A 23464-nucleotide genomic window follows, 5' to 3' on the forward strand; every position below is an offset into this window, starting at 1 on the left:
CTAAGGGATCGAGTACACATTCTTGTGCACTGGTTAAGTCCACCACAAAAGATAGATAAGACTATTCGTCATGATTTACTAAAGTTTAGTAAATATGATTATACTTACAAGCTTAAGTATAATTCTGAAACATTTAAAAAATTTCAATGTATGACAGAACGAATTAGAAGAATCAAATTAGGCAGAAGGATAAAAGTTTCTCAAATCTGAAAAGATGGGAGAGTACTTTAGTATCATGTTTTAAGATCAACTTAATGATTTTGAGACCTTATCACAATTCATCCTCTAAGTGCATTATGATATCTAAGAAAAGGAGTTATGGATTGTTGAAGTGGTTAAATCAAGAAGATGAGTCATACTTCGTTCCAAAAAAAAAACAATTCATAGAGTTATACTCTAAGATTGTAACTTGAGTGACATGTCTTAAAGAAGGTTTAAAACACTTGTCAAATGTAAGAGTAAAAGGTTTCTACTCTTGTACATTTGAAATTGGTAAGTTGTGATGTTTTGGATAAAACAAAGACCAACTAAGGTCAATTGTGTGAAGTGTTTGTCTTGATTAGAATCCACACTATCTCTTGAATATTTGGAAAGAAAGTCTTATAGGTCAAGGAGACAGTGCGAGTCTAAAAGATCCAAAAAGTGTTCCAAGTAGTAATCAAGAATAAAAACCTGTATTTAATCACTAGCACACAACTAGAGGTTTATAACCTATCGTGTTGACATTTCCGTGCCCATTTGAAACAACCCGAAATTCATATCCTTAAATGTAACCCTTTTCGCGACTCGTTCCGATCATCCAATCGCCGTTTCCGATTTCGTTTCCGAATTCGGCATTTTATTAAGTCATTATTGAATATTTTATTTTATGACTTAATGAGTGCCCAAATACCCTTAGAACTCATTTTAACGCCTCGTATTAGTGATCGAAACATGATTAAAAACAACCATATCGGGTTACGGCAAATTGGCCGGGTGCGACCAAAAGCCCCGTTTAGTGCCGGTATCGGGTAGAATTCCATCGTGTCCAAGTTTTAGGACCTATTTAAACGTGTTTAAACATTCATTTGAAGCTTTTGCTTCCTCTCTCTACTCTCTCTCTAACCTCGCTCCTAAATCCAAGTTTAAGGGTCCAAATCTCAAGTTTAAGGCTTCTAATCACCAAGGTACCTTCCCTAGCTTGTTATGTAACCTCTTTAGCCTTCAAATTCGAGTTTAATCTATGGATTAGGACCATTATCATGTGTTTACGGCCCTAGAACTATCCTAGGCCGTAAACTCATTTAAAGGGGGGGGGGGGTTGAGCAACAAAACCCTTCCAAACCACAACTAGATTTTTGATATGGCTAAATGACTTCATGGATTGGACTTAGAACACTTTAGACATGGATTTTGAGGGATTATTATGAGTTTACGGCCCAGGAAGGTGCCTAGGCCGCAAACACTAAATTAAAAGGGTTTTAACCCCTTAAACCCTTCCTAGACTCAAACAAGGCTTAGATATGAATTTTAGAATAATGGTATTGGCCTTAGATCATCACAAACATAATTTTTGGGGAGTAAATGGGAGTTTACGGTCAAGGTTCATGCTTGGTCCGTAAACCCCTCAAAATGGAGAGTAAACTCATTTTTACATGTCCAAATGCCTTCAAACTTAACCAATAGCCTTGTGGTAAATCCTAGAACCATCTAAAAATAGTTTGGGGGTCTTAAACATATCAAAATGCAACATATAAGAGTTTACGGCCATAGATCATGCCCTTAGGCCGTAAACTCCCAATTATGTGTTAAATGATGCCCTAAAATCATAACAAGGCTTGGAAAATTAACTAGAATGACATGTGATTGTTCCTTGTGCCTCAAAATAATTATTCATGACCCTAGGAGAGTTTACGGCTGTAAACTCCAAGTTTACAGCCATGAACTCCCTTAAACATGGTATAAGTTCCCTTAAATTAATCCAAGGCATTTTAGAAGTCCGTTCCAACATTTCCTAAGTCCAAACAAGCCATTAAGCACTCAAAATCACACCAACATGAGTTCACGGCCGTGAACTCATGTATGTAGGTGTTTTATGGTTGTAAACTCCCTAAAATGTTTACTCTTAGGGAGTAAACTCAAATCCCAAGTCCCTCGTGCCATTACACGTCCGTAGATGTCACCCGGGTCACTCCAAACACTCGTTTTGAGGTGTATAATCTCATTGGAGTATAATGTTCCATATAATTAGTGATTGTAAATCTAATTAGATATATATGGACATTATTTCATTTTACATAAGGTCATCGCGAGTAATCAGGCCCGAACCGACGTTTAGTGTCCGAAACCGTCGCATTTCCGAGTTCGGTGAGTTCATACCCCTACCCTTTTTCCGTGTTTTCAATGGTTTTTCAATGTTTTCAGGGGGGGAATACAAGCAAAAAGTACAAGTGTATTTTGTACTTAAACTGATTTTCAACTCAATGGTTTTACTTACTAAATGTCTTGATTTCCAAAGATTTGTGATAACTGACGTTTCGAATTGCAGGTTAAACATAGATTTCTTTTAAGAGTGTTATAACTATATTCTCTTTGAATAAGAAATCATACTAATCATATTTAAGATCAATACGAATGTAATCTAGTATGAATACGAATACGAATACGAATACGAATACGAATACGAGTATGTCTACGAATACGAATCGAATACGAATACGAATACGAATACGACTACGAATACGAATACGACTACAAATACGAATACGACTACGAATGCGAATACGACTACGAATGCGAAATGACGCCTTTGGTTGACACTAAGACTTCGAAAATACAGTTAGTGTACTTCTTGAGTGTCACCAGCGTTTCGAATCTAATACGAAAATACGCCTCTGGACCTCTACTTAGTTTCAAATATATCCGCCTCAGAATGTCGATAGAGCTTCGAATACACAACTAATATACTCTTTTGGAACTCAGCAGAACTTCGAAAATACAGTAATGTACACTTCTGTGTGATTCCAAATATTCGAAAATACAACTAAGCTAGTAGATAATAGTCATTCGAATGTAGAATAACTAAGGGTTTAGAACACATAATTAATACTACTCACATGGAAATTACTAGTACTTCGAAATCAGACCTAAGAACCAACCACCACACATAGGAAAATATGGGATTTTCCTGGGATAACATAACAACCAGTAACGAACCAAGATACAAATAGACAACTCAAAACATAGGAAAATATGGGATTTTCCTGGGTAGTACAACAACACATAAACGGATAAAGTAACAAACGAATAACTAAAACTATAAGGAAAATATGGGATTTTCCAGGAATGACATAACCAACCGTTTTCGAAATTGTAACAAAGGATAATCAAACTGTTTTCATAAGAAAATATGGGATTTTCTTGATCAACAACTTTTCCAGAAAGTAAAGGAACTTGTACTTTTCAAAACTAAACCGCTTATGAACTCACCAGCTTTATGCTGATTTTCAAACCGCTTGTATTCTCAGGTCAGCGTTAGATAGGTACACCGCAACCATTTGGAGAAGACGGAGCGTCCCGAAGACTCATCTTTACTTTTGTTTATATTACATATGTAAAACACTTGTATAACTTTTCTTTCAAACAAATGTAAACAATATTATGTAATGTAATGTTTTGTGTTTACTGCTTTACTATGTGCATTGGATTTGATATTCAACGTGGAGTCAACCCCGGAAATGTTTCCGCCTTTGGTTTTCGGGGTGTGATAGATTGGTATCAGAGCCCTTGTTTATAGTGAATTGGTATACCAAAGCTTACATGGTATAAGACTATAAACATTAAAGGGCCTAAGTGCTCTAAACTAAAAGTATACTCTACGAATATAAGTATTTTCTAAAAGTATACAAGTATACCGACCGTCGAGATCCGTAACTACAAGTAGAAAAAAATATAAGTAAATGGGTGTTGTACGCTGCGGTTAAACCTGGGCAGTTATGTAGTCGTGTCTAGGATCAATATAGCCTGGCCAACTATATTCATTCGAGACACGGCCAACATGTGCTTGGGAGTGACTGTGGGACGCAGCATACCTAAAACTTACCTAATATCCCAAACAACGAGTCGTCGCTGCAGCTAACCATGAAATACTATGGGAGTATTTCTCGAGCCGATCCTTTGTAGAAATCCTCGTATACGCGTTGTTCCTTGATCATTCCCTTAGCGATAAATCATTTGCTTTGATAACTCTATCTTGCGTTATCGCTTAATATAATGTTATATCTGTCTTGATGAAATATCCCCTGATCCATATCTCATGATTCAATTCAGAGGACTTAGGATCCTCTCTTTCCTGATCTTTATAGATCAAGATGCCTCCGAGGAAAAGAACCAGCTCAAAGAACACCAACAACCCTCCGCCGCCACCACCTCCTCTTCAAATCGATCTAGAAATACTTCAGGCAACCATTTCTGCCACCGTATCAGCTCTCATACCTCAACTAAACCCCAATGGTTCAGGAGGTGGTTCCCAAAACCAAAACCAAGAAGGTAATCAGGGACACCGGAAGGAGTGTTCCTATAAAGACTTTATGAATGAAAAACCCACATTCTTCGATGACACAGGGGGTGTCATTGCTCTAACTCGGTGGTTAGAGAAAATCGAATCTATCTTCGAGATTTGCCCCTGTTCGGAATCTGACAAGGTAAAATTTGCCGCCTGTACGCTCACCGATAAGGCTTTGACTTGGTGGAACGGCCGAGTCAAATCCCTGACTTTACCTGTAGCCAATGCTATGGGATGGGAAGTTATGAAGGAACTACTACGTGCGGAGTATTGCCCTCGGGGTGAAATCCAAAAGCTGGAACATGAGCTATGGAACCTGAAGATGAAAGGTTCCGATATCGCCGCTTACACTTCAAGGTTTGACGACTTGGCACTTCTCTGTCCGGGAATGGTTACTACGGAGAGCAAAAAGGTAGAAAGGTTCATCTGGGGATTAACTCATCCGACCAAAGGGAACGTCATAGCAGCAAAGCCAGATACCTATGACAGCGCCAAGTGTCTGGCTCAAACTTTGATCGATCACAATGATGATCAAGAGGAAGCAGGCACCACTCCCGAGCAAACAGAAAAGAGTGGCGAGAAAAGAAAGTTTTGGAGAAAGAAGAAGAAGAGTCAGTCTTCCCCAGAACCCTCAAAGAAACAACAAATAGTGGCAGTCCACGCTGCCACTATCCCTGCTGCTGTTTCTGTTGTCAATTCCACATCTCAAGTACCTGTTACCGGATATGTCGGTACCCTCCCGTGGTGTGACCGATGTAACTACCACCATCGCATCCCTGGCCCTTGTCGTGCAAAGTTCTGTAGAAGCTGTGGCCAGGAAGGTCACCTCGCACGAACCTGCAAAACCCCAACCCCATCAGCTAGTCAAGCTTCCGGAGTAGGTATCGGTCAAACCTGCTACAGTTTTGGAGAGGTCGGGCACTATAAGCGAAACTGTCCAAAGACACTAACGTCTGGCAACACCGGGTAAGTCCTAACTATGGGGCAAGAAAGGACAGCCGCCGATGCCACCGTTGCCACAGGTATACTTCTTTTCGATAAATCTTGTGCCCGTAATCCTTTTCGATTCTAATGATGAAAGGATTTTCTAACCATTCATTCAAATATCTTTCTAAATTAAATCCTTCGTTAGTAATCGAAACGTGCACCGTCGAGATGACCAACCAGTGAGAAAGAAAGCGTTAACGTCATACCCTTAGATCGTATCCTCAATTCGAATGGTTATCCCTTTTCATTTGATCTAAAGGTAAACCTTTCATGGAAAACTTTGATGCAAACTCGACATGGAATGACTTAGTCTCATTCATACGGATATTCTTGTCTTCGAAAGGGTCGTCTGTTTGTATCTTTCCTTTGACCCAACCCTCATATTCTTCGTGCATCAAATCTTAGAAAGTATTTCCATCCATTCCCCGTCCGTATGATATTCGGGAAAACGGGAAGTCTATAACTTTTTCCCTGATGCCTTTCCATGAATCCTCGAGAATTCTCTTCTGAACGTCTAGCCAAGTCTCGTATCAATCTAGTTCCTGGAGCTGCCTCGTAGCCAAACCTCTGGAAGATGATGTATCTAATACAGCGACTAGGACCTGATGTGATCACCACGAGTTTGTAGTGGTACCCTTCAGTCAAATCATTTTCCTTGATCTTGTAGTAAACAAAGCAGCCATACCCGTGGGCCCATAACCCACAGGTCCCAGAATTCTCTTTCAGGATCATCAAACCCTTAGTTACTCTGCTACATGAAGATGTACCTCCTTGTTGGAATTTGTTTCTGTTGGAAGCCTTATCCTAGGGAAAACATGGAATGCTTTGGAAAAGCGAAATACTTCCCTCATGATACATTAGACCCTTTGCGACCCTTGTGAAAACGATTCCGTAACCTTCAAACTTCGATTGCCCTCGTAACTTAGTAGCACCCATCTGATACTTCACGTCTCGGTCTATAAGAAGTATCTACCCAACGAAATCAAGACGCGTCCCGATAGTGAGGGTTCGCTGAGACGTCAAGCGGAGACCCGATGTCACGTAGGAGCGCGAAAACCCGAAGCAGCAAATCCATCCGTATCTCATTCAAATTCATGTCTTGTATCGTAATCATTGAATTTCGGGACGAAATTCCCTCTAACGGGGGGATAATGTAACAACCCGAAATTCATATCCTTAAATGTAACCCTTTTCGCGACTCGTTCCGATCATCCAATCGCCGTTTCCGATTTCGTTTCCGAATTCGGCATTTTATTAAGTCATTATTGAATATTTTATTTTATGACTTAATGAGTGCCCAAATACCCTTAGAACTCATTTTAACGCCTCGTATTAGTGATCGAAACATGATTAAAAACAACCATATCGGGTTACGGCAAATTGGCCGGGTGCGACCAAAAGCCCCGTTTAGTGCCGGTATCGGGTAGAATTCCATCGTGTCCAAGTTTTAGGACCTATTTAAACGTTTTTAAACATTCATTTGAAGCTTTTGCTTCCTCTCTCTACTCTCTCTCTAACCTCTCTCCTAAATCCAAGTTTAAGGGTCCAAATCTCAAGTTTAAGGCTTCTAATCACCAAGGTACCTTCCCTAGCTTGTTATGTAACCTCTTTAGCCTTCAAATTCGAGTTTAATCTATGGATTAGGACCATTATCATGTGTTTACGGCCCTAGAACTATCCTAGGCCGTAAACTCATTTAAAGGGGGGGTTTTTGAGCAACAAAACCCTTCCAAACCACAACTAGATTTTTGATATGGCTAAATGACTTCATGGATTGGAATTAGAACACTTTAGACATGGATTTTGAGGGATTATTATGAGTTTACGGCCCAAAAAGGTGCCTAGGCCGCAAACACTAAATTAAAAGGGTTTTAAGCCCTTAAACCCTTCCTAGACTCAAACAAGGCTTAGATATGAATTTTAGAATAATGGTATTGGCCTTAGATCATCACAAACATAATTTTTGGGGAGTAAATGGGAGTTTACGGTCAAGGTTCATGCTTGGGCCGTAAACCCCTCAAAATGGAGAGTAAACTCATTTTTACATGTCCAAATGCCTTTAAACTTAACCAATAGCCTTGTGGTAAATCCTAGAACCATCTAAAAATAGTTTGGGGGTCTTAAACATATCAAAATGCAACATATAAGAGTTTACGGCCATAGATCATGCCCTTAGGCCGTAAACTCCCAATTATGTGTTAAATGATGCCCTAAAATCATAACAAGGCTTGGAAAATTAACTAGAATCACATGTGATTGTTCCTTGTGCCTCAAAATAATTATTCATGACCCTAGGAGAGTTTATGGCCGTAAACTCCAAGCTTACAGCCGTGAACTCCCTTAAACATGGTATAAGTTCCCTTAAATTAATCCAAGGCATTTTAGAAGTCCATTCCAACATTTCCTAAGTCCAAACAAGCCATTAAGCACTCAAAATCACACCAACATGAGTTCACGGCCGTGAACTCATGTATGTAGGTGTTTTATGGTTGTAAACTCCCTAAAATGTTTACTCTTGGGGAGTAAACTCAAATCCCAAGTCCCTCGTGCCATTACACGTCCGTAGATGTCACCCGGGTCACTCCAAACACTCGTTTTGAGGTGTATAATCTCATTGGAGTATAATGGTCCATATAATTAGTGATTGTAAATCTAATTAGATATATATGGACATTATTTCATTTTACATAGGGACATCGCGAGTAATCAGGCCTCGAACCGACGTTTAGTGTCCGAAACCGTCGCATTTCCGGGTCCGGTGAGTTCATACCCCTACCCTTTTTCCGTGTTTTCAATGGTTTTTCAATGTTTTCAGGGGGGAATACAAGCAAAAAGTACAAGTGTATTTTGTACTTAAACTGATTTTCAACTCAATGGTTTTACTTACTAAATGTCTTGATTTCCAAAGATTTGTGATAACTGACGTTTCGAATTGCAGGTTAAACATAGATTTCTTTTAAGAGTGTTATAACTATATTCTCTTTGAATAAGAAATCATACTAATCATATTTAAGATCAATACGAATGTAATCTAGTATGAATACGAATACGAATATGAATACGAATACGAGTATGACTACGAATACAAATCGAATACGAATACGAATACGAATACGACTACGAATACGAATACGACTACAAATACGAATACGACTACGAATGCGAATACGACTACGAATGCGAAAGGACGCCTTTGGTTGACACTAAGACTTCGAAAATACAGTTAGTGTACTTCTTGAGTGTCACCAGAGTTTCGAATCTAATACGAAAATACGCCTCTGGACCTCTACTGAGTTTCAAATATATCCGCCTCAGAATGTCGACAGAGCTTCGAATACACAACTAATATACTCTTTTGGAACTCAGCAGAACTTCGAAAATACAGTAATGTACGCTTCTATGTGATTCCAAATATTCGAAAATACAACTAAGCTAGTAGATAATAGTCATTCGAATGTAGAATAACTAAGGGTTTAGAACACATAATTAATACTACTCACATGGAAATTACTAGTACTTCGAAATCAGACCTAAGAACCAACCACCACACATAGGAAAATATGGGATTTTCCTGGGATAACATAACAACCAGTAACGAACCAAGATACAAATAGACAACTCAAAACATAGGAAAATATGGGATTTTCCTGGGTAGTACAACAACACATAAACGGATAAAGTAACAAACGAATAACTAAAACTATAAGGAAAATATGGGATTTTCCAGGAATGACATAACCAACCGTTTTCGAAATTGTAACAAAGGATAATCAAACCGTTTTCATAAGAAAATATGGGATTTTCTTGATCAACAACTTTTCCAGAAAGTAAAGGAACTCGTACTTTTCAAAACTAAACCGCTTATGAACTCACCAGCTTTATGCTGATTTTCAAACCGCTTGTATTCTCAGGTCAGCGTTAGATAGGTACACCGCAACCATTTGGAGAAGACGGAGCGTCCCGAAGACTCGTCTTTACTTTTGTTTATATTACATATGTAAAACACTTGTATAACTTTTCTTTCAAATAGATGTAAACACTATTATGTAATGTAATGTTTTGTGTTTACTGCTTTACTATGTGCATTGGATTTGATATTCAACGTGGAGTCAACCCCGGAAATGTTTCCGCCTTTGGTTTTCGGGGTGTGACACCATTCCAGTTAAGTTGGCTATACATTTGTGTTCTACATGTTCTCAATTGTTTGCATAGCTACTTGGAAGCAATGGCAGGCCCTTGAGCTGCTAGGTGGCAAGAAGTTAAGATTGCACAAGTTTAATCCATATGAGTTAGGATTTGTCACTAACCTAGTCTTGTGATTATGGTTTTGAAAAATTCACGTGGATAATAACACATACACCATAAAATCTAAGTGTCATAAGGTTTCTCTCCGATTTGTGAAAATGATGGTGAGGAAATTCTTTCACTAAGTAGATTTTAAGTAGATAACAATTGTGATATTTGTAGTTCTCAAAGTCGTTAGTGGAGCGTGCGTTGTTAACCGGCACACTAACATTGACTTATGAGAAATGGAAAAAGGTCTAAACAATTGAGACTATGATTACAACATCCCTTTTCATAGTTCTGAAATTGTTTAAGACACACCTGTGAGCTATCTAGGATAAGGTGTATAATTCTGATAAAGCCTTATCAAAGCAATCTAGTATCAGAAATATGAACTTTGGTAAGAATGTCAATAAAGTATTGACTTCTAGAGGTCCAGTTGTTTTCTGGATACATGTCAAAGCTAGTGGGAGCATAAGTGTTATGCTAATAATCATCATGTTAGTAGGATCATGATAATTATGATAAGAATTGCAAGTTAGTAATGTTAATTATAGAAAACAAAATTTTCAATTCGTGAGGTTACAAGGGGTTGAAAAAGTTGTTTTGCTATAATTAAGGGAGAGGAAATTATACTTCATTTCGATTCTAAAAAGCTTAGATTGAGTTTATAATCATTCTAAAGAGCTTATATTGAGATTTTAATCACCTTTAGTCAAATATATATATATATATATATATATATATATATATGAATTTCATGTTGGATTGGTTCAACTTAAGAAAATTCTATATATTGCGTTCTCAAAATTCGATTATGATTACGACATCCCTTTTCATAGTCAAATTTTGAGAATATGGCAAACAAAAAATTATTATGGCAAAAGACTGGTCTAGAACCATGTCTTTATGTGAAACATCATGAATCGTGTCCTATTTACTTTGGATACAAGATCGATTACATGTGCTATAATATTTATCCTTTCTGAATTTGCAAATTCCTTGGGGCATTAAGGAGGAAAATGTCGAGAATTGGATATGACTAAAGTGATTAAGCAATTGTCGAGGACAATCTAAGGTTTACCAAAGATTGGTTGCTCAAGGACAGTTGGAAGTATATTGTTAATATTGGAAGGACCATATTTCCATAGTCTGAAAAGAGGCAACTCTTGTTCAGAAGTGATAGTAAAAATGAGAATATAGAGTTGTTTTCATAGGTGGAAGCAATATGTGTAAGGTTAAAGAAACTTAATGCAAGAAGCATGTTCAAAGCAACGCGCTTTGAATTTGAGACATCGTTTCCATGGAATTCTTCTCCATTGGAATTCTCTGTAATGATTGTTGCCAAGCCTTTGTGGCTTTGTGCATAATCATTACAATAGGAACAGTGCATATAAGTTTAAAATCTAAACAGATTTCGATAAATGATAGGAATTTGGAATTCTTACATTTAAGACAAGGAATTGGGAGTGTGAAAAGAGAATCATTGAAATTATGTTCAATTGATGTAGTTCACAAAGAAAAGGATCATAGACAAACATAGAGTCCATACTTGGTGTATGGCAAAGCTATTGTTTAGAAAAACATAGTGTACATGCTTGGAGCATGGGACACCTAGTGTTTTAATTCAAGTATAAAGTTGATAAAACCGAAACAATGAATAATGAGTAATCAGTACGGTGATAAATAAAAGTGGTCTATTTATATTCATAGGGTTTGATACCATATTTGATTCATTTATTCTTGTGTTTCACTTTGCATGTTTTGACTTCCATAATAACTAGGTTATTCTTTTGGAATGACTAAGTTATTCAAACCATCCACAGTCGGTCATATGTTGGAAGTAGATATGAATCAAGACTGTCATGGGTTGGCTTGTAGAGGTTCAAGTTGGTGGACAAAGTTGTGCTACAACACTCATGAGTGCTCATAAGTTCTGAGTATTGGATTCAAACCAAGCTCATTTGAATCACTTCATGGATTTTATCACGAGTGATCATAAGACGATAATATCTTATATTCTTCAAACCTAGAGATATGAGTCGTTACTATGAGTTGGTTGTACATTGATTGCATGAAACCACATTCGGTGACTCGATGTTATAAAACATGCCTTTGTGTATGATTCAACAAGTAGTAGAACAAGCCATATGAGTCGAAGTTTATCCATTCCTTTTACCTTCGGGATAAAAGCGATATTTGTGGGCCCCTCGATGATTTAATGATGACACATGTGAGTGCTTGGCCAAGCCAGGACTGATTTGATTTGTTCAATCAGTCAGTCGTCATGAATCGGAAATCAGTAAACAATAAATGGACAGAGAGAATGATTATAATCCATGTCTCAGTCCATATGATATCTTGAATGGATGAATATATGATCCCTTATCTAATGGACAAGTCATTCACAAGGTCAGAGTTCGACAGCGACTTTAAGAGCTACGATTGCCAGTTAGGTTTTGAAGTCATACTCAATAATAGTTTTAGACTTATCCAAGTGGGAGACTGTTGGATTAATGTCCAAGTCCATAACTATATTTGGTATGTACTTGACCCGACCCGACATGGTCCATTTGGGTTGCACTTCAGTGACACAATTTATATGGATAGTCTTTTGAGAATAGTATATTTATGATTTATATTAATATATTATAAGTTCTAATATATTAATATGGAATCATATTATTTAATTAGTATTGATCAAGACTTAATTTAGAATTAATTAAGTGATCAAAATGAACTAATTAAATACGGACTCTTATATATATATGGAATGGGCCAAGTTCATTTAGCTTGGGCTAAGCTTTCATGGATAGTCCATGTAGTGTGTAACCCATGGATCATATGAAATGAAAGGTCATGGGTTTAACCCTAGTCTCCACACTATATAAAGATGTCCTTGGTTGGTGAAATTGACACTAGTGTGAGTACACTAAGAGGGCTAGCCGATTTCACTAGAGAGAACCAAAATCTTCTTATTCTCAAAGTCTTCCAACGTGTTTTGGTGATTTGTGATTCCACTTGAGGCTTCCACACTATTGGGGCTAAGGTCTTAAAGCTTGAAGACATTAAGCTACACCAAAAGGTATGTCATCTAACTAGTCTTTGTAGTATAGTTGCCTCATATTATGCTAGTTAGAATTAAAGCCTTGGAAAGTTCTTATTTGCATGTATAATAGAGAAAACAAAGTTCCAAGGTTTATAGGGTTGCATGTACACCATAGGGTTGTTAGAATGCTCAAAACCCAACAAAATGATGGTATCCAACCATACTGTCTACCCTCAACCAGCTCTATAGAAGCCTCTTGACTTCCCTCGATTTGAGTATTAATCCTATGCTTCCAGTAGTAATGGCCCAATACTACCTTCCACGCGTGTCTATACTTTCTTGAAGATTCATCCTGAGTCCTCTAAGTTATCTACTCATAATAATACTTACAACACCCACTAAACATCATAAAAACTGCACTAAAGCACTCCATAGGTTCTCCTAGGATCCCCTCACCTCCCTTGCCATCAGCTACTAAAGAAACCATATTAATGTCAGCTAACCACTTCATGAATACAATTGCATGCCACAAAACTTAAATAATCTTTTGAATTAAAGACTCAACCCTACAACGGTTAGAATTAGACAAGAGCTACACAATAGGACCAAATCCCTCACTCTAAGATTATTTAACCTTCGTAGCATGTAATTTAACGTATTCATATGATAGTTAATTCACATCAATATGACTCCTACAAAACACAAAGTAAGCAACATTCGAGCAGTGGAGTCGACTGACACTAAGGCACAATGAAAATTAGGCAGATCCTCATACGAAATTCCCGAACTCTAGAACAAAGCATATAGGATACACATTCATCATGTCCTCACTTTCTCAAGACTGGTTAATCATTCCTCATGCTATCCTGCTATGAACTACACACACTCATGAAATTTCCACTAATCTTGTAGCCACTTGTGCATGTTAATCATACTAACGCTGGATCCCATAGATAGTTGAATACTTGACGCTACCCAAAGCCCTTAATCAACTAAGAATAGGAAATAAGGCTAAATCAAATATTATCAGGATATAAGATCTTAGTTATGTACAACTATGATGCACACACTAAGAAACTATAGTAATGATGTCAATTTCATCTAACATATAAGAAGTCCTTCGAGGCTATCTTGCATCATACATCAGGCAATCCTATCATGCAATTCCTGAAGATACCTAGCCTACTACTAGCATGCAGTTCTATCATAATCATTATAAGCAAATAACAGTGTGGGTCTCTTGGGGTACACTTTCTTGCTCCAGCTAATCGTACAAATCTCATACTTCTTTATTTACCTTTGAAAACACTTTAGAAAGAAATTCTTAAAACAGCTCTGAAAGAATTTTAAAACAATTTTGAAAACGTTACAAATCCTTAGCTTGAGGCGGGATTCACACGAATTCTCATCTAATTCAATCAAACCAGGGCTTTGATACCAACTTGTAACATCCCAAAATCTGAGTAAAATTTTCATTTTTCCAAAACAACACCAAGACAATAATTGTTTACAAAAACATTGTTTCAAAACTATAATTCATAAATCAGAGTATCCTGAACTCAATAATAAAAATCTGAAGAATGTTCACGATCACGCCTTCGCCTTGCCACGATCATTTGATGTACCTGAAATAATAAACTAAAATCACGAAGCTTATTGATTTCCCCCAAAGTACCACCACATAAATAGATAACAACATGCATACCGGGTCCACAGCTAACATACTGGATTACCCATGAGCCCACAACATGAGTCTAGCTTGCCTTCCGGCCTACAACTCATGTCTGGCTTGCTCTCAAGTCCACATCATAAGTTTGGCTTACCTTACTGGCCCATAACCTATGTCTAGCTTGCTCCCGAGCCCACAACATAAGTCTGACTTGCCTTAATGGCCCGCATCCTATGTCTAGCTTACTCATGAGCCTACAACATAATTCTAGCTTGCCTTTCCGGTCCACATCTTATGTCTTGCTTGCTCACAGGTTTGTTGGCATCCGCACAAAGCACCATTTCCTCAAGCCAGCCATACTATGTCAACATGTACATAACATATATCATATATAATCGTATAACCAGTTAACAAATAAACAAACATATCTACAGATCACTATTGCATAGCAATATCCTATATACCAGAAAACAGATCTAACGGGTCACTACAATATAGCAACATCCTCTATACAAGTATACATAACTTAGTGGGTCAACATTGGTTCCTTTGTGCCATAAGTACAATAAGGAAAACTCACCGTTCAGTCTGAACAAATAGCTAAATAGGTCTCTGCTCCAAATCTCAGCTCTACCAATCCACCTATTCATCAAATAGTGACCATTCTCAAACACCACTCAAAATACCCATAATACCCTTAGCTCAAGCACGGTGAAAGTCAAAGTCAACCACAGCTGGTTGTCACGCCGTAGCTACAGATGACAATACGGTCGAGTCTTAGCCCAACCACCACGCCGTAGGGACCTTGGCCACACCGTACGTATTGGGCTCCCAAACAGATTAATGGATTAAGTCGATTTCCTTGATATTAAGAGCTCCAAAGCCCAGATATGGTCCATTCTAAGGTCCAAGTGGATAAAGTTTTTAAATTTACCCTTCTAGACTCTATAAGGGATAGAGATCCCTTTTTCTAGACCTAAAATGGGTAAGAACAAAGCTTGGCTTAACCCATTAAGCACTTTTTATTAAAGACAACCAGATCCCCATTTTCCAGAAGGTTTCAAGCATCAAAATACAACATAAAAATCCGTACTTTCGAGACATGCATGTCCAATGCATGTCTTGGACTGTATTAGGTCAAAATGACGGTTTTTGGCCAAATCTTACATGCATGATGCTAAAACTCAATGCTATTCCAGATCCAAAGCATCTAAGGGCCAAAATGACCTAGAGATTCATTAAGTTGCAAAATTTATGAGATGTCACCACCCAATAATCAAGGATATGGAGATTAAGGCATAGAAACCTAGATCTATGAACTTTAAACAAAAAATCTTGGAACTTGGGGACTTACAAGAGTCCAGAAGATGCACAAGAAGATGTTGAGAAGAGTTGTTTGTTGAATCCAGCCTTAGAAGTCACATCCTTCTTCTTAAATCACCAAAATCAACACAAAAGGCTAACGTTTCCAACTTTATCCATTTCACTACAAGAAAAAGACCCTTTTACGATGCGCAAACCACGACACTTGTTGATTTATGTTACGCAAAAGAGAGTGACATTAAAAAAGTGTCATCTCTTCAAAAAATTTAAGGATTTAGATCATGCATTATTGCGTGCCCTTAAATTAGTGTCTAATGTAAAAAAATAATTAAAAACACGGAGGGCACTTTATCTAAATTGAGCGTCCTCTTTTAGTGTCGTTTTATATTTTTTTAAGAAACGCGCGTCTCTCTTCCCAGAGGGAAAAAGAAATCCCCAAAAATTTTAAACCTTTCTTTCTTCTCCTACATTTGTTTCGATCTGTTCTCTAACATCTCCTCTCCTTTGTCTCCGCTCCTCACCCACGTCCACTACCTCCAACCAACACCGACTCTTCAAGCCTGCACGACGACGATGTACAAGCCTTATCGACCAACACTTCATCTACCATCACCATTTGCAGATCTCTCACCCCATCCTCAAGGAAACCGACTCGCTAACCCTCATGAAAACGAAAACGAAAATGGCCTATGATTAGGATATTATTTGATCGGTGCAAGTCCCAAAGGAGAGGTTCTACTTCTATGAGCAATGACGTCCTCCAACCCTCTTTTCTCATCACCACTCCCTCTGTCCCCACTTAGATCCCACGCACCGCTGCCTGTAACTTTCTCCTTCAAAACGAAAGAAACGCTCGATGATTCTTCCTTTGCCGGTGGTCTCACCTCCGAATCACTCGAGGCTGAAATTTTCGAGGGCCGACTCTCGTAGGTACGTCTGCGTTATCGGAGTGGAACAGGGAAGAAAGTCGACACATGGAAGTGCAGGAAGTCCGGGAAGAAATCCGGTGGGAGTTCAGGATCTAGGGTAAACATGTACCTCCCATCGGTGTCTTTGAAGGAGCCGATTTTAGGTTGAGTTTGGAGTGCGTCTAATGAAATCTGATCATCGGCGATGCAATAACGGTTCTCTCTCACACTGAAACCTTAGCTCTCACTTCCTACCCTCCTTCATCTCTATTCTCTCCGTCCGACCACCACACGCTCTGATGCACACACCCACACGCACTTTGTCTGGTGAGTGTGTGCGATAGCGACAACAAGAAAAACCGAGAGAGGTTGAGGGAACGATTTAGGAGAGGAAGAAGAGATGTGGGAGAGAGACATGGTTAACAGAAGCATCGATTAAGAAAGAAGGCAACAGCAAGGTCGTTGCTCCTGTCGCTCCTGACAAAACGACGATGGAAGATGGAAAGTAAACAAAGTAATTGAAATTGATGAGAAGCATCCCCAAACATTCTGATTTCCTTCTATTTAACAGATTTTTGGAGGTACTTTCTAAGCTAAAGTTTGAATTTTGAATATAGATAGGATATTACATGTTGAATGTTAAAGATTTTGATATATGGTATATTCATTAGTTTAAATTTGGAATCATCAAATAACAATGAGGCTATGATTGGTTGCATAAGATTTAAGGTTAATTTCTATTTGCAAGAAAAAAATTAGTAATGATTTTGCTAAATTAAGTGATCCTGATCAACGGGAAGCTTATTCGTGGAGTTCGTATTTTGTAGTTCTATAGCTTGATAATACTTCTTTTGTGGTCTGATGAGGTATGTTAACTTTATACATCTTCATTGCATATTGGAATTAATATTTCTAGATTCTAATTGTTATGATTTATGAAATTCAACATGTTTGAGGACATTTTTTACATTGATCATTTCATTACATTCTTGAGAGATGAAGTCTGTGTGCATAAACAATTTACCCCTGGACTAAAAAAATGATTTTTGGCATAAAAACCTCAAATAAGGAATAAAAAAAATGATTTTTGTCATAAAAAGAATAGAAAAATGTCAAAACAACTATATCCAAGGACTAAAAATGTAATTTATTCATTTATATGTTTTTAAGTAATTTAAGACAACTTCTTTGGCAATTTGTTCTCTTACTTTAAGCCAAATTCTTATATTTTGGTCCCTAAATTTTTAGTGTGCAATTTTTTATATGTTTTATAAGGATTTTGGTCTCTAAATTTTTAATTCTAATGTTATAATGAAAAATATATACAAAGTCTTTTTTATCTACAAGTACTTATAAACACAATTTTTAAAAGCCCCAACCAGTTTTTCAATGCTTTTTTATGTAATTGTAAGAAATTTAACTTTTAAACATTTTCCAAGAAATAGCAATATACTTTTGAGCACGACGCGGTAAATAGCAATGTACTTTTATGCATAAAAATAATAGGATTTTTGTGCTTAAAGTTTAAAAGTATGTTTTATTTGTTGCTTATTTTTTAAAAATTAGTTTAAATTTCTTGCAATTTTCTTACATTTATGTTCAAACTACACAAGGAGTGTCAAACAAATATATAGAAATAGTCCATGTGTAGGAGTATGATAGACCCAACGACCCGAACCCTAGCAAGGATCCGAAATCTGCCTGTATTCGAGAAACAGGAATTCTCCAAAATCAAATACTTGAACTTTATTAATTGCATAAAAAACTAAACAAAGAATGGAGCACTATATTTATAGTGTCCTGCTACAGAAACCCTAAATCAACAGGAAGTCTTAAACATGGAAAGTAAATCAAACTATCAAAATAAAAGATATGTAGATAAATATGGAATTAAATCTAGGGCTATCCCAGCTGCCTTCCTAATGACGCCTGCGATACACCTGACCAAATCGACCCATTCTTTGGGTTGTATCAGAGTAAAGTTACAAAAAAGAAGAACAAGAAGAATGACACTCAGACTTTCACCAGACAGACGTTGAATGACATTTGTTTGCGTAGGAATTGGCCAATGCCAGTGTACAGGTACCTATTCTTACTTCATCACTCACTTGATATGTACCTTACCTTACCTATATCTATCTATTATCTTCAATCTTTAATGTTCTATGTGTAGGTGTGTGAGTGAAGGTGGGCCCGCACATGCAAAACGCTTTATTTTTACTGTAAGGGTCAATACCTGTGATAAAAGGCTGGACGGATGAATGCATTGGAGAACCTATGCCAAGTGTCAAGAAAGCTAAAGGTTCTGCTGTTGTTTTGCTCTTGGACCTTTTAAATAGGTGGTATGCATCATCATGATCTTTTTTTTTTCCAGTTCAATATGTTCTTGTTTCTTGTCTTGCGAAACCAAACCAAACAAACTACTGTAAGTTGTTTCCCTGAGTGTGGTAAAAACTTACATTTTTTTACTTTTGACCTTGTTTTTCTGTTTTGGTCTCACGAAGATGGTATTATTACTAATTTAGTATATACACAGTTTGCTCAAAGGGAGGAGTGGACTTTACTTTGTGATACCCATGCTTCTAGACTTGTATCTTCTGGAAACACGTTAGCTACAACCCTTTGTTATATATGTGTTGGGAACATTGATAAAATAGTTGAAATTTGGTCAAAGAATGTTACCACTGAGCACAAAGGAGAATTCTATGTTTCACTTCTTCAGGTAAACACTTGTTTCTGAAAAGAATTAAGTTAAAATTTGAATAGTAAGTATTGATTTGTGTTTTCTTTTTTGTTTGTGTTAGGATTTGATGGATAAGACTGTGGTTCTTGCTTTAGCAATTGGACAGAAGAGATTCAGTGCTTCGTTATGTAAACTTGTTGAAAAGTATGCTGAGATTTTAGCAAGTCAAGGACCTTGGGCTGTCAGCAATATCCTGTACGTATGTTTTTCTTAAATTAATTAATTATTTAATGTTTAGTATCTTTATATAATTATAAGTATGATGCATAATAAATATCAGAATCAGGTGAATGCTAACCCTGGTTACCAAGCGGGACCACCAGCGGGTCGAAAATCACAGTGTGTAGCACCACCAGTCAGGGGGTTCATGCCTATAAACAACAATAATAACAACACATGATTACAAAGAAGTTCCTCAAATCAAATACAACCACCAAGTCCCTCACACCCTGCTCTACCTCCTGTTGCCCCTCCAACTGTCCAGACTACTGAGGTGTCCAATGTCCCAAGTATATTAATTAATAATAATTATATATGCTTATGTTTTATGAATGAATGTTGAGTGTTGAGTGTTGTTATGTGTTGATAGTCCAACAAAGGGCAGTTATTGGGACTTTGACCAGACTTTTCAATGAGACATCGGAAGCATGTTAAGTGGTAGGGATAGACATTGATTATGTTATGTCTTATTACATCCAAAGGACATTGATTAATCGTGCATAGTTGGTAGGGATTATACGGTCACATTAACTTACATCTCAAGTTTATTAGATTAACTCTGTAATAATCTGTAGTTGCCATGCGGAATTGGAGGGTCATTATGAAGTTGTGATCAGCTTATCTGAGGGTGTATAAATCTGTCCATGTCAGTTATAATCTCATCTTGGTCTAAATTTTCTTGTCATTTACTATTATATTCTTGCAGTTGAAGCTTCAGACCTAGAAGATGATAAACTTCATGATGATAGATGATCATAACTCAAAGCTAGGGTGTCTAAGCAACCATTGGGGTTATCAATAATGTATGAACTCACATTCTTTGCAACTCTATCCCACAGATCTTCGTTCTTCCTTGCCTTCTCAAGAAGTCCTGCTATCACAACTAATACAAGTGGAAATCCTTTGCATATTGAAGCTATACGCTTCCCTGTGTCGATCAAATTTCCAGGTGGTCAAGTTTATGAAGTGAAAAGAATGTCAGAAGATGGGAATTGTCTGTTTCGTGCTGTTGCAGATCCAGTTTATGGTGATTCTGAAGCATACGATTTGGCTAGGCAAATGTGCATAGATTACATGGTATGTTAATATTTTTTATCATTTAATCTAAACCCCACTCGAAAAAAATGTGTCATTTATGTTAAAAAGATGAAGTAACAAACTAGCAATTTCTTTCTTGAATCTTGATTCAGGAACGCGAGAGAGAACACTTCCCACAAATTGGTCCTAAAATTAAGTTTTTATCAATTGAAACTAATGATTTGCTGTTTAGCTTGTTTTAATGAAATATATTTTATTAAATTGAGTTATGTTTACGTCATGGTCATGACAGATTGGTCCTCTGACATGCTAGCCTGGTGGCTTGTGTCTTTAAGGTCTATTTGAAACACTTGACCCTTTATGCACTTGTCTTCCACTTGCTTCTAGCCTTACACCACAAGACAAAGTGTTGGAGTTTAAGTAAGTGCAAACTTGTTCTGGTGAGATTTTAGGAGACATTTCTGGAGATTCTGTTGTCACACATACTGAAGATGAGATCCTTCAAGCTGCCATTGTTGCTTTAACTGCATTTTTCAGGTCTTTTTTCTATAATTTAATTATTGATAAAGTTACCTTGATTTGATATTCACATTTTAAATTTGCTACAGAGGAGGGGGTAAAATTGGGAAAAGAGTAGTTGAACATAATTACGTCTCTGTTACAACTATACTTACTCTTCATTTAGTGATTTTCTTTCACTTTTTTTTGGTTTATTATATCATTTAATAGATACTTTTTTTCAGGTATGTCTTTTTACGAATCCTATATGACTCGTGAAAACACAATTACAACTTCAAACTCCTCAAAACACTCGCGCATATACTGGCTTACCTGGTATGCTTCCATTCCTTCTGTTAATAACTAAAAAGACGAAATTACCCTTAGTACTCCACCTCACTATGTGTTGTTTGATCCAAATGGCCTCGTTTACATCATCGTAAGATTCATGAACTTATACCCTTATGGCCTTATCTAATTCTAATTGTTTTGATGTGGATTAGGCAAGGAACATATACCAGTGTCCATAGGGCTCTGTGATTAGAAGCCAAGCCAAGCGTGGGTAAATACTTAATGAGCAGAATAGCCTCTTCGTAAGTGTGCTTCTTTGAATTATAAGGTGCATTTTTTATCTAATTAAATACAATGACAAGTACTACTGAATTTCCTGTAAAAGATAAGGTCAAACCCTGAGTTAAACAACTTACAAAAAACGATAAAATGGGTGTAAAAGCTTTAATAAAAAGTACTAGCAAAGATTTGTGCTCTGTCTTACGCTTTTGATTGAAGAGAAAACTGGAAGTATGCTGGTCCTTTTTAATAATGTTAGATATCTTTCTATCCGGAAGTAGTGGGTTTAACAAAGGTTTAATCTAGCATTGTAATATTACAACATTTTTTATGTAATCATTTTGAAAAACACAACCACACTCCTGCTTAAAAAGACAACATGTATTAAACTTTTTGTTTGATGACTAATAAAATTTCTTGGTTTTCCTCAGATGCACAACTGCTACCTGTTGACTTGCTAGAGCTGAAATCTTTGACCAACAGGTAGTTACAAAAGTTTCCTTTTGTTATATATTCATTCTAGTGCATTATTTATTTATTTATTTTTCTTTCCTTGATCAATAAACTTTTAATGCTGATAGCTTCATCTAATTGACTTTTCAATGTAAAAGTAAAACATATGCAACTTACACCTTCTTAAGTTATGGCAAAATTTGTAGAAGGTTGCATATGTGTTAGGATAATATCATTTGTATAGATTGATTTATTCTATGTTAGGTAATGATTGTTGAAAGCCGTTGGTATAGATATAGGTATAGAAGCATGATTATCTGTTCTGTTTATATTTATATTTGGTGTTAACTATTTTATCTTTGTATATAATATAATTTCTTTGATGAATAATAAAATTTAGCAGAGACAAAGTAAATAATATATCCTATTTACAAAATGATCCAAAGAATCATTTTAATGTTCTATTGTATTGCATGTTAAGTTACCGATTTGCCATGTGCAGGTTCTGACAGTTCTAGCAACCTCCTTCCATGCCCTGCAACCTCTCAAAGTTCCTGCATTCAGGTTATTCTTTTAGAAAGGAAATTGTCAAAGGAGATTGTCAAAGGAGAATTTAGTTATGGGTTTCTTTTAATGTTGTACATGTTTTGTTTTCTATAATAATAATAATTATGCAATATTAGCACCGTGTTACATTTACTTACTATTGGAATGATTATTTGTATTTGACATACTAGTGCAATGAATTATCTTTATTGTTTATGGTATTTTATTTTGTATTTTGAGACTTTTAATGTGTTATTTAATTTGAAAATTAGTAAATCTATTAGAAATATAAAATTTTAAAAACATTTAAAATTATGACACGCAAAAATGCGTGTCGTCTTCCTTTATGACAAGGGCTTTCTTGATATGCATTGAGTGTCATAAACACGCGCGTCGTAAGGTTACGACACACAAATGCGTGTCGTCTTCCTTTATGATAGGGCCTTCCTTGATACGCATTGTGTGTCATAATTGCGCATCGTAAATGTGTGCCATAAATGCGCGTCGTAAATAGATGACGCGCAAAAGCGTGTCGTCTCTCGTTATGATAGGGCCTTCCATGACACGCATTTGCACGTCGTAAAAGGATGTTTTTCTAGTAGTGTTTCTTTCACTTAATAAGTCAAGTTCTTGA

The 23464-nt window shown here is 36.8% G+C and overlaps 1 protein-coding gene across 5 annotated transcripts; it reads left to right on the forward strand.

The window, feature by feature from the left end:
• Window positions 1-18405: 18405 nt before the first annotated feature.
• On the forward strand, window positions 18406-23051 carry LOC145069973 (uncharacterized). 5 transcript variants are annotated; one of them, XR_013689768.1, is made up of 11 exons: window positions 18415-18845; window positions 18937-19065; window positions 19138-19188; window positions 19300-19485; window positions 19568-19701; window positions 20565-20802; window positions 21151-21300; window positions 21507-21597; window positions 21765-21854; window positions 22263-22314; window positions 22787-23051. XR_013689768.1 is itself a non-coding variant. In XM_079016901.1 (7 exons), exons 2-7 carry the CDS (start codon window positions 19021-19023, stop codon window positions 21003-21005), a joined length of 744 nt encoding a protein of 247 aa, XP_078873027.1. In that variant the 5' UTR covers window positions 18406-18845; window positions 18937-19020; the 3' UTR covers window positions 21006-21044. The 5 variants fall into 5 exon arrangements, 2 of the variants coding, with proteins under 2 accessions (XP_078873027.1, XP_078873028.1); XR_013689767.1 differs by having other exon boundaries at window positions 18419-18845; window positions 21216-21300; window positions 21765-21880; XR_013689766.1 differs by having other exon boundaries at window positions 18419-18845; window positions 21216-21300.
• Window positions 23052-23464: the final 413 nt, after the last annotated feature.

Source organism: Lactuca serriola, chromosome 8, assembly GCF_051521515.1.
Source record: "Lactuca serriola cultivar US96UC23 chromosome 8, Lser_US96UC23_V15, whole genome shotgun sequence".
Lineage (NCBI taxonomy): Eukaryota > Viridiplantae > Streptophyta > Magnoliopsida > Asterales > Asteraceae > Lactuca > Lactuca serriola.